The sequence below is a fragment of the Chaetura pelagica genome, unplaced genomic scaffold (genome assembly GCF_000747805.2).
Source record: "Chaetura pelagica isolate M959 unplaced genomic scaffold, ChaPel_1.0 scaffold135, whole genome shotgun sequence".
Lineage (NCBI taxonomy): Eukaryota > Metazoa > Chordata > Aves > Apodiformes > Apodidae > Chaetura > Chaetura pelagica.
The window spans coordinates 5,809,471-5,822,144 of record NW_009953649.1 but is presented as its reverse complement, the minus strand read 5'-3'; the positions used below and the strand labels follow the sequence as shown (position 1 = coordinate 5,822,144).

The following is a 12,674-nucleotide window of genomic DNA, read 5'->3' as shown; positions in this document are numbered from 1 at the left end:
AAGCTGTTGCGCCATTTAATTGGACTTAAAATAACATGTGCTGACTGGCTGCTCAATAAAAGCCTGCCTCAACTCTGAGATATTCCTTTACAGTCCTGACCTTAGTTTGTACAGTCTCCACATCTCATCTTTTTCTTTCATTGTCTTGTTCCTCTTTAGGCTTTTGCTTTACTTTTTCTTTTTTGCAATTCCCTTGGCACATGGAAAACCAGGAAATAACAATAAAATGTTGTGGAACAATATTTACTGCCATCACATTTTATTTTATTCTGCTGCTAGTTTCTCACACTACATATATCCTACAGTTGCATTTCTAGAATTTGGGTTGCATAAATTGCAGGCAGTAACTGACATTCACTTGGGGTTTGTATGTTATGTTCATTAAATAAATATATATATATTATATACAATGTTATATATTATTATTTGCATTAAGATATGTAGTAGAACAGTAACTTGCCGTATAATTGAGGATGCAAGAGCCGCCAAGCTTCTGAAAAATGTTTTTATTTTATTTGTTGAAATAAAAAATATATTCTGAGAACAGCTCTTTTCAGCCTATGCCTTGAGAGGTGCTGCACAGTTGTGCTCGAAAGGAGAGACTTACAGAACATTCCCACAGTACTCTAGCAGGTTGTGAGGATTTTACATTACCTCAATTTCTACCTTTGTTCCTTTATTTATCCTTTCTGTTTGTTTCCCTAGTTTAATCTGTGCTGAACTGTTTAGTTGCACTGGATAAATTATTAATCTCAGTTACTTTCTAGTGTGCAATAGTCTAGATGTACATTTTTGAGCTCAGAAAAGCAATATTCTCAAGTCATGTGCTGAGCAAAGAACTGATCACCACAGACAGATACTGTTGCAAGGCTTTAATTCCCAGTCTTAGGAAAATACATTTCAAAGGTCTTGTTGTCAGACCTCAGTGGGGAAATACCTTTTAAAAATCAAAGAAGTTTCACATCTTTCACATCATCCTTGGTTTAAAGCTTGGTTATATACATTTTGTCCCTAGGAAGAATAACGAATAAAGAGTACTTTAAGCTGTCATAGTTATCATGTACAGAATATAATTGCTCAGGAATAAGATCTTAAGTTCAAATGTCTGCATTCTGTTGTCCAAGATCATATATTGTAGGTTATAGCTTTTGTTTGGTGTGCAGCAAAGCAAGATTGTGTGATTTACTCCTTTAGGAAGAAAAAGAATAGGCTATTTTTTGTCAAAACTGAGAAGGAAATTTGTGTTTTGCGTGTATCGTAAACATCTACAGTTTTCATTCTTGGCATAGTTCAGTTGTTTTAGTTCTGTGTATTGGGACTAGGCCTTCACGGTTTGTTCATAAGCAGGGCCTAAGCTTCTCCAACATGCAATATATATCTTTTTGATGGAACTGGAAAACTTTTGGTATTGATGATCATGGGGTATAAAGCTTTTGTGCTTTTGGTGTGATTGTCATGAACGGGATGGGATGGCAGACAAGTCGTATATGTACAGATAACTTCTTAAAGTAGAAGGCACAAACACGGTCAAATTGTGGGGAAATTGGGAGATTGGAACAGAAGCTGAAGTTTGAATGCAAAAGGTATCTTAACAGTAAAATTTTCTACTTGTAGTTAGATCAAACAACAAAAGTTAATCGTGTAAATGATTGCAACTTACTTATTACCAAGTTTTATAGTAGGCCTAGACATTAATTGTCAGTCTTAAAGAATTCTATAATCTTTAAACTTAATGATGAAAATTGCTTAATGTTAAGTTTCCTAATGAAGACAATGAAAGAGTTAATATCTCTCACCCTTGACTGGCTGCAGCTGGGTGTCCCTGGGTGGATCATAATTCTGGAGAATTAGTCTCTCTGGCAGATTTTCCTGCTGGAGAGGAGAAGATCCAGCAATGTTCTGGGAAGGTGTATGGGAAGTCCCCTGATCAAAGATGGGACCAGGCTTTGATAGAACAAAGTGTGGATTGACTACTGTCATTTAACTATTTAGCCATACCTCCAGCATCTCTCACTGGAGAATAAAAGGAAAATAGTAGAATCACAGAATCACAGAATATTAGGTGTTGGAAGGAACCATCAAGTCCAACCCCCTGCCAGAGCAGGACCAAAAAACCCCAAAACCAACACAAAACACCAACAAGGGCAGATCACTCAGAAAGACATCTGGACAGGTCTTGAAACTCTCCAGAGAAAGAGACTCCACAACCTCTCCGGTGAGCCTGTTCCAGTGCTCTAACCATCACAGTAAAGTTCTTCCTTATGTTCAGGTGGAACTTCCTATGCTCGAGTTTGAATCAATTGCCCCTTGTCCTATCACAGGGCACAAGTGAAAAGAGGTTGTCCCTGACTTCTTGATGCACTGCCCTTATGTATTTATAGACATTAATTAGATCCCCCCTCAGTTTTCTGCTCTCTAGACTGAAAAGCCCCAGGTCTCTGAGCCTTTCCTTGTAAGAAAAAACCATGAAGGCCCTGTTTCCTCCCAAGCAAACTCTTTTGTTTGTCTGTTTGTTATTACTTTATCTCCTTTCCAGGCCTAGTTGTAGCTAGGTTGGGTTCCGTTTTCTTCAACACTGGTAAGCACCTGGTGTTATGTATGTCAGCTTGGCCCTCTGTACCTTTCAACGTTGTTACCAGCTCAGAGTTTGCTAGGCCATTTCCTTTCTCACAGGAGTATTTCCACTTCAGGCCTGGGCCTCCAAAACTGAGAGACAAAAAGCAGTTGAATCTTAGAGGGAAAGTGAGGCAGGCATATTGAGAGATGGAGCGTCCTGCTACAGTGACTCGCCAAAGAGGAGAGGCTGCTGAATCCCGGGAGCCTGAGAAATGGCCTGTTAAGATCCTGGGTGAGGTGTCTGCCCTTCACCTTTCTTTCAGCCTTTACTTAAAATTCTGCAGCTCCCCTACACATCTGACCCATGCATTTGTGTCTTAGTTTAACCAGTTTGTATCTACATTTGCTTAAATTTCCAAGTTGAGTTTGTACTAACATTCTGAATTGTAAACAAGCATAGTTGAAATGAAGGCAGACATTTGTTTTAGTATACCAGTTATATGTGGAGCAACCTCCAGTGTAAGGACTGGGCAGATGGCCAGGAGCTGTACTGTCTTAAAGTACCCATTATTAATCACTTATATCCCCTTCACTAGCAATTCTTGTATTACTTCATGGGGAAAAGTTATGAATCATATTTTATCCTAAGTATTGAATTGTGCTGCTGGCTCCATTTTGAAAGTGGATGCAATGATGTGTTCTACAAAACACGGATACAGAATACTTTATTTGGGAGTTGGTGCATTCCCATATTGAATTCATATGAATGAAATGGCTGTTGTGCATGAATTTATTAATACACATAACTTCAGAGGTGATAATTTTTATTACAGTCATTTGAATACAAATTGACTAGAAGTCCAGAAGCTGACTTTCTTGGGAACTTTTAATCCAAATAAAATGCTGGGCTGCCTCTGTCCTGATGAACTAGTGTCTTCTTATAGCCACAGCACCCACAGATTTCTGGGATTTGTGTTGGTGCTTCATTCTGAGAGACAGAATCCAAACAGAGGGGTGCAGTCAACATGACCAGAAGAATGAAGAAGTATTTATTTCCATAAAGTGCTGTCAAAATATTTTAACAGTTACATGGTACATCTTGTCCAATAAAATGAAAGTAAAAAGTCAACAGATTTAAATTTTTATATATTTGAGATTAAACCCAATGTCAAAATAGTGAAACTTCCCACAACTGGGAATAAATATTTGAAGTCCACTCAGTACTTACAGAAGTAAGTACTTGCCTCCACTCTCTGGACCAGTTGGGGCAGCAGGGAGAAGTATAGAGGAGTATTTTTACTCCTTACTTCTGTTTCCCTAAATTGCTAATCTCTGTCTGTGAAGCTACTAAATTTTAGTAATTTGATTTATTTCTTTTGGATTTCCATCAGCAATTTAGGCCTCAGATTAATTCTCTAATCTTATGTTTAGCCAATATTTACTTAGCTTTCAGAAGACAAAATTCTAAGTCTTTTCAAAGTATGTATTCTTTGGAAGATGTCTTGAATGTCTTAACTTCACCTGTCATCTCTTGAATAAAGTGTACTGTTAAGAGTATAAACTCAATAGTGATTTAGTTATTGAGATATCAAAAAGAAAATAAGAAGTGTTCTTTTTCTTTAAAAGACAGCTTGAAATATTACATGGATGAAATTCCAGTTTTATTCCAAAGACTGGAGTTTTTTATTTAATCTTTTTATTCTCTGTGCAAATAAGCAAAGGTCTGTTCTGTTCTTTTACATTAAAACTAGTTGATGGATTGCAGACTTAAGAATAAATGTGCTTAAGGACAAAGTATTTATGGATAAGAACTTTCCAGCAAGAAAAGTTTGGCATTCTAGCATTTTTCGGAGTTAGCTCTTCAGGCTTGTAAGAGAGCAGTTGTAATCTTTGCTGTGGAGTGCAAAGTTGGATGTGAATAAAAATACGTTTGTTTGAGGAAAGGGGTGGGAATTGTTGGTGGTAAAGCTGAATAATGCTTGTTGCAAGTGTGTTGAATTTATGCTGTCTTTAAACATGAGCACTGCTTTCTAATGAATTTAAATGACACTTGTTTATGCTTTTTTTATCAAGCACTTTCCTCTTACCAGTGGATTTAATTTGCAGAGTTAATGCACTTGTTAACTCTTCTTCATTTCCAAAACAAATAGCACTGTTTTTTGTAAGACTAAAGATAAAGAGGCTTATTTATTAGTTAGGAAGAATCTTTGGAGATGCACATGTATGCATTTCATGTGCACGTGTGAGCATAACTACATAAATGTATATAAAATATGCACATAGTCAGAGCTTAGCATATTAAAAAGTATATTCCCTATTGATTTAACTAGATATATTTTTCTACTGGCCCAGATAATGCTATTTACAGTGAAGCATTAGGAGAGTTCCTCAAAAGACAGGAAATGTCTCCATTAGCTGGAGCTACTTTTTGTCATATAGATCCTCCTTTACTCTCCAAACCACAATCAAAATCAAATTCACATTCTGCTGATTTTTTGGAACAGTTTGAACATACAGCTTGCACAGTGTAGTTATTTTCAGAACACTTTTAAATAGCAATAAACAGCAGTAAGAAGATGTACTACAGCAGGCCGTGTGACACACTGCAAGGCTTATGTGTTGCACTCTGCATTATATGGTCTTAACCAAAATTTTAGAATATTAAGAGGATACTTTCAAGTGCAAGACTTAAAATATGGTGTAAAATTTTATTGGTATGTGGCCAAATCTGAATTGAAGATGAGAAATTGCACATATTTACAACATTTATTGCTCAGCAAAACAACGACAGTGTTCTCAGCCTTATTCAAATTCTCCTACGGTATCGCGACAACTTTGGAGTGATCATGTAGACTGTGTGTTTGAAAAATAATAAAAATCCAATTTTCAGTTTTAAGAAGATTTATTTATTTAAACTCTATAAATACTTTGAGCTTTTGCTTCTGTCAGTCATCAACAATGCAAAGGAATAACATTCAGCTAAAACCTTGCAGTGAGAATGGGAATTAAATCTTAAAGAAGCCTGGTTGTTACAATCAATACCCAAGCTGTTTAGGTGACAGGTACTCACTATCTAATTGATATAAATTATTTTCTTTGTTTTATACAGGGTTTTTCTAATTCCTTTGCTTCCTGCCTGTGTAGCTACTGGTTGAAGCGGTCCACTGGAGACCTGTCTACCATTCATATAATCTCCATGACTGATATGGAGGTAAAGAGGTTTTTTCCTTTTTCACAGGTCTTGCAGTCATTCCCCCAACCATGGTTTCAGTGAGCACATTCAGGCTTCTTGCAAAAAACAGCTCTGCCAGCTGAATGGCAGGAAGCTTATGAGTTTATTTACCAGACTTCTTGGGATGTATAAGCCAGTTTCTGCAGCTCTAAAAAGGATATGACTGGTGCAGTAGTGATTTTCTGCACGGAAGATGGATGCCTGCAGGAGTTATGTACTGCAGATATTTTAGAGAACCCAGAAAAGACTACACTCTCATACAACACTCCCAAACAATTCTGCTAGCCTGTGATTTTGTCTCTATCATTATCTTCTGTAGGATTATATCTGTGGGAAACCAGTTTATATAACTGTGCTTTACTGTGAAACAAGGAATTATTTTCCCTGGTGTTATTTAATGTATTTTGGCTCTAAAGCATACCTCAGTTTCCTGTGTTTGTTATATCCAGTAGGGAAGAGCAAGAGGGGCATAGAAAGCATGTGTGCCCCATCCCAGCTAAGGCTGGGACTGAACTGAAACTCTATTGTGCCACTTAGTGACTACTAAGACAGCTACCTAGCTGGGACTCTTTTGATTCTGACTGTTCTCTATAATTTCTAACACTGCCAAAGGGAAACACATGAGTTTTGTTTATTGGTCACTAACTATTCTGTGATGGGTGTCAAATTGGTACACTGCAGTATTAATGGCTTTTTTTTCTGAAAATAGTACATGCTCCCTGAAACAGGAGAGTAAGTCTCTCATAGTCACTCAAGTACTAACACCTCATGAGAAATGCTTACTTTAACCAGTGTTTTTCTCTTGTTCAGTGTTTGTCAGATTCAACTCCAGCCATGGCTTCCCGGTGGAGGTTGGGTCGGACATCAACATCCTGCAGTTAAAGGAGGTGGTTGCCCAGCGACAGGGAGTTCCAGCTGACCAGCTGCGGGTGATTTTTGCAGGGAGGGAGCTCAGCAATGACTTGACACTGCAGGTAAGTCTCCCTTGGTAGCTTTGCTTCTGGACTGGTGCCAGCTACACTGCCTCTGCTTCTAATGTTGCCAATCTGACATTCATGCCTGAGATCTAATAGAATAAATAGTGCCTGGGGATTCCTTGAACTTTACTCCACACTGCTTCATTAATTCTGACCTTCTTAATTATGCATTAAAACAGCAAGCAGGAGGATAGGGGAAGGGAGAGAATACAAGAGAGAGATCATAAGAGGGAGCTGTGCCTACTGAATAAATGTTTACTGACTACAGAAGCAAGCTATGCACAATTTCTGTATCTGTTCAATTTCTATCTTACTTATTCGATTTGAATCTTAATGAAGAAGGATGTGAATAAATTGCTTTAAATCAGGTTGCACAGTCATCACATTTTATAGAATTTGTAACCCAATTGTGACCCCTGGAGGTTAGCTACAGGGCTGCTGTTCCTCCATGTGCTGCTGCACCTGAGTGCAGGTGCATGTGTTGCTGGAGGGATGGTTCCAGATCAGAAAGTCCACAGAATTGTACTTGGAGACACTGAGTTCATAAAGGTGTGAAACTAAGAGAGTAGCAGGGAGCATGGAAGAGCAGTTATAAGCAGGTGTCTGAATTTCAGCTCCTGGTAGTTAACTGTTCTCTTCAATGAATTCAGAGAGGTGTTAATCTGTGTTGAGTGGGAAGCACGGAAAAATAGGTTCAACTTTATCTTCCTTGTTGTCTTTTTACCACTACAAGTGCTGTCCCAGTTGCTTTACAAATATTTTTTTTTTTTGTCCTGTATGTGGGTTTGGCAGTTCACTTGGGTAGCCACGGCTTAGCATAAGATAACACATTTAAGATATCTGGGAGACTTGGGGAAACCTAGTGGCCTTTTGACAGAGTGCAAATACTGATATAATGAAATTGCTGTCCTGCAGTGGTATCAAAGAACTGCAGATGCAATCTGTAGTAGTATAGGTGATTGTATAAAAGATCTCTCACAGGCAGAACTATTTCAGATTCACTGGCACTCATATTTCAGGCATATTGCTGTACATAGAATGGCTGCTAAGTCTGGGTACAGAAAGTCACTACTGTATTGATGACCTATCACTGTTTCTCCTTGGATATGGTATTTATTGCTTTGCAAAGGCTTTTAGGCATTTTCAACACACAAAGGAAGGTATAGAAATGCCAATTGTTGTCAGTCTCCAATGCATCACCCATGGATCTTCATGGCATAAATGGCAATGTACTCCACTTAATTATATATAAAAACATCTATATGAAAATGTAAAAATAAAAAATATATATAGTGAATTGTAGTTGTCAGGGTCCAGTTGCTAGATTTGAGTTTCTGTGTTGTTCTGTCAGAAGTTTATGAACCACATAGCATTTCCTGGGAAGCTGTGGGTATTGGTGTTTTTGCCATTTTATGTCAGCATGAAATACAGATTTTGAGCCCAGTTTTGCACTTGTAGCCAAATTTGTTGTCAGCTAAAACTGTTGGCCACAGTAAATTAAAAATTGCTTTCCAAAAATACAGTCCTGCTGATTACTTAATTCATTTCATGGGAATGTCAGAATTATCTTGTGTAGTCAAGACTTTTTATTATTTAGTAAGCTGGACTTATTGTTTTGACTGAGCTTCAAAAGTGGATAGGAAGTTCAGAGCTGTTTCAAATGCTACAGTCCATACTTCTGTATTTAAGTGTTTTAAATATTGCCATGATTAATGTCATCAGTGGTATATCAATTCCATTTTTATTATTGGTATTTAATTACGTGTATTTTATTCTGCTTCTGTGTTTGCAGTTATTTGTGTCATATATTTGTGTATATGTATTTATATATTGTGGAAATTTGTCAGTACAAGAAGAGCAGTTGAGGGTTTGAGGTGTTTGAGTTCGTATGATAGGCTGTTTGGGGCTTGTTGCGTAAGAAGCTGAATGCTGGTAAAACTTGAGTGCTAGTGAAATACTAACTGCTGGCATTTGTGTTGCATCTGCAATTTCAGAGCTAACATCACTTACAAGCAAATTAACTAACTGTTTCCTGGAACTGCAGAGTTGCATGCAAAATAAGAAAAATACTACTTTGATTTGTACTGAGCTGACATTTTAAAAGTAATTTCATTTGATGGTAATAGAGAATTTATAGTAAGACCATTTTGTTCTTCCATTTTTCAGAAATTACTTTTGAACATATTTACCCAAGATACTATGGGAGAATCTACAGGTCAGAAAGGAGAAGTGATAGTATTAAGATTGACAGATTATAGAGGACATGGGAAAAGCTGGGGCAGTGATATAGGAAATACTCAAGGATAGCAAACCATTGGTTTCACAGCTCACAGAGCAACTAGATTTGGCTTGACAGATACTTTAGGATCTCAGGCAGTCAATGCAAAACATAACTGAGAATATGAACGCTGCATTTGTTTTCCTGTTTGGGGAGAAGGAAAAACCTTGCATGGGAGCTGAAACCTGTAAGAAAGAAGTGAAGCTGGAATGGACAAACATTAAAGACAAATTATTATAAGAAAGAAACTGCCAAGCTGAGATCTTAAAGAAATAATTTGGTATCAACAACAACAGTAAAAAAGTATCCTTCCTTGTAGGAAGGATAGAAGTGAAATACGTGTAGAGACATTTAATTTGGTGGCTCAGATGGATGTTTCATCCTTGAAAAAAAGAGATTAGACACTGACTCAGCTGTGCATGGGGGAGGGTCAAGTAGTGAAATTAGAGTTGCGATAAGGAAAGTTTGGTAGTAACTGGATTAAGAATGTGGCCTGCAAATTTGGGTCTCATAATGAGGAATTAAAGCAATAAGCTGTTTCCTAAAAGCACAGCAAATGGTGTCTCTGAAGGGGTGCTAAATATTTCAAAGAATGATGAAGCTCCCTGCTGCTTACAGTTCACTTTGGAATGAATAGAAGCAATTAATTAATATGTACCCAAAATAGGAATTCTTTTAGAAGGCTGTCGTGAGTGTACGAGAATAGTGGTAAGATCTTCTTCTGGCAATGGTAAGAGCAGAAGAACAGAACAATAAGAGATTCACTAAAGGAATAAACCAGAGGCAGTTCCACATAAGGACACTGAAGTGTTGTTAACAGTTGGTTACTGCTTACAAAAATATTGTCCTTGCCTCCAAGAATGGCAAAATTAGTTAACAACCCTTCTGGAATCAGAGAATGTAATATTTATTGATATACAATTCTGCCCAATGCAAACCCTTTCAAATTTACTACTGGTAATAGCACTATTGTATTAGTATGGGCTTGTCCTTTCTTAGAGAACTCAAAATCCCCTTGTGTGAAGAAACTCTTTGCAAACAGTTTGTAAGAGATATTCTCTTCCTTGCGGAGCTTAGAGGGGAAATGAATAAGGCAGACAAATGATGAGATGGGAATCAATAGCCTGACTTTTTCACAATCAGTAGCAAAACAGAGATAGAATTAAGTCTTCTGTTTCCCAATCCAGTACCATTTCTTTTTGACAGTATTTCTTCTACGAGGTAAATGCAGAAAATACACTTCTTTCAAATATAAAAGGACTAAGAATGTGATTATTAGCAACACGGGTTAGCTTTAGCATAGTGCTCCACTGCGGCAGGTTGTAAATCACAGTTAGCCTGCATTTGACTGGTGCATAGGCTTTAGGCTTGGAGCATAGGCTTCACATGAATTTGACTGTGACTGCATCCAGATGTATAGATGCTTTTCTATGATTATTTATATGTACATTTAAGAAACAAACAAACATGACTAGAAGTATTGTTAAACACTAGTGTGTAAGCTGATGAGCATAACTGAAAATAAATAAAAAGGAATGGCATAACTGGAGCAGCAACGTAGATGATCATCTCTACAGAGGAGGAAAAAGAGAAGTGGTAGGGGGGAAGTGGTGCTACTAGTAATGTTAGTGTGCGGCAGTTTGACAGTGTTTTGGAAAGAGTATGCTTTGTTGTGGAAAAGTTTCTGAATAGTAAACATTAGAAGTCAATCCAGAGGGCACCTGCATTCTACTGAAAGCACTTCCCAGTGATATTGTGTGAGAAGCTCAAGGACAGGGAGAGCACCTTGTGACAATGAGTCCCAATGTATATCTCTCATGTTCTAAGTATTTATGAAAAGAGGGTATTACCCTCAATGGTTAATGGTTTTTAGTGAATAGCTTTTTTTTTTTTTTTTTTTTTTTTGTTTTTTAGCAGAAACAGGTACTTGACCAATGGAACGCTGCATTAAATCAAAGAGGGATCTTGCATGCCTAAATGTATGGCAACTTCCCTGCTCTCTAAGCACAGCTCCAACAACACAGCTTCTAGTTGTTCTTGTAGTTTTTGTAACTGGGGTGCTACAGAGGTGGCTTCCGTGAGAAGCTACTGGAAGCTTCCCCATGACCAATAAAGCCAATGCCAGTTGGCTCAAGATGGACCTGCTGCTGGGTAAGGCCAAGCACATCAGCAGTAGAAGCACCTCTGTGGTAACATAGTGCTTCCGTTTCTGCCTTTCCAAATCAGTTTCAGTCCTTTCCATCCAGCATCCGTTGCCCATTGCAGCTTTGACCTCGCTTAGGAAACTAATGGTTCTTTCTATTACTTTCCTTTCCTAGCCTATGAAATAAAGAGGTCAAGAGAATGAGAAAACCTAGTTGCCTTGCAGATCTGCTCTATGTACCAATGAGCTGACTCTTTTTTCTACCTAGGTTTTCTGTCTCTCATTGGATGATATGTTCCTTTGCTAACTGTTGACCTCCTTGTTTTCTGATCTTGTATCAAACCAAGAAGCTGTCAGATCTGCAGAAGGCTCTAGAGCTACAGGATAATTTGTAGTGGATTATTTCCCTTCTGGGAAATCTGGGAGAAGATCATCTCATGTATAAAAGGTTATCACCTAATATTAGCTAGTTTTGAAAAGGTATAAAATAGTGTCAATTTCTTTGTTAATGAGGTTGCACTTGCCATGAAGAGATATGTACATGACACCACAGCTGTTGGCTTTGTAGTAGAATTAATCTTAAAAAGATACCAATAATGAAACATCTTTACACTTAAAAAATGTTTCTAATACAGTTTTTCCCTATTAACTATTTGACATAAAACAGCACGATGGAAACATATAAAAGTTTTATTGTCATATATTTTGTAGATGAGCTATACCAGAGCTGTGACTTTGTGATTTGTTTCTTATGCAACTCATCTCATAATCCTACAAAATATTTTTACTGCACTACCTTAGCATCTTTGATATATCAATCTAATAATTTGTATCTTTCACAGTGTGTGACATATTGTGAGTACAAAACAGGTAAATGTATGCAAGTATGTTTACATACAGAATATAATAGCTACTATCCTCTTTAACCAACATCATATAACCTTTATTCCTGCATTTTTTTCATTGCCCTAGATGGTGATTTGGGATCTTTGTTCATAATTAATTTTATAGCCATGTGTTTCTTACTGTAGCCTAAGCACATGTAATTTAAAACTTCAGGAAAGGAAGAATCAATCCAATTTTAAAATATCTTAATGTTTCTATTGTTAGAATTTTATAGCAAAAATGTCTCAATGACAGTTAATGATGATAAATACATTAAAATTCTAATTGGATATATATCACCAGAGACCTTATTATTTGTGCAAGTATTCCCTTTTCCTTTATTAACAGTGAACTGTAGTACCTTTCTTCTGAATGTACTAAGATTTTCATCTTTGTAATATTGTAATTTTAATGTAGCATTTTATGTAATTTTCGTTACTGAGCAGCAAATAGTAGTGGAAACTTCTGCTGGTTTTTTCAAAACAAATTTATAATTTTTTGTGCTGTCATAGGAAGGTTTTCAATACTTCCATTATGACATACAGAGGAAGAGAGGAAGTGGTGCAATAAATCATCAGAATAACAAGGGGAAGAAAGGATACT

At 37.1% G+C, this 12,674-nt stretch overlaps 1 protein-coding gene across 1 annotated transcript in view; it reads left to right on the top strand.

Annotated features, from left to right (window-relative positions):
* Positions 1-5,947: 5,947 nt before the first annotated feature.
* PARK2 (parkin RBR E3 ubiquitin protein ligase) overlaps positions 5,948-12,674 on the top strand; it is a 555,014-nt gene continuing 548,287 nt past the window's right edge. Inside the window, exons 1-2 of the mRNA XM_010000025.1 lie at positions 5,948-6,002; positions 6,599-6,762. Of these exons, the coding sequence (XP_009998327.1) occupies positions 5,948-6,002; positions 6,599-6,762 (219 nt within the window). The remainder of the gene's footprint in view (positions 6,003-6,598; positions 6,763-12,674) is intronic.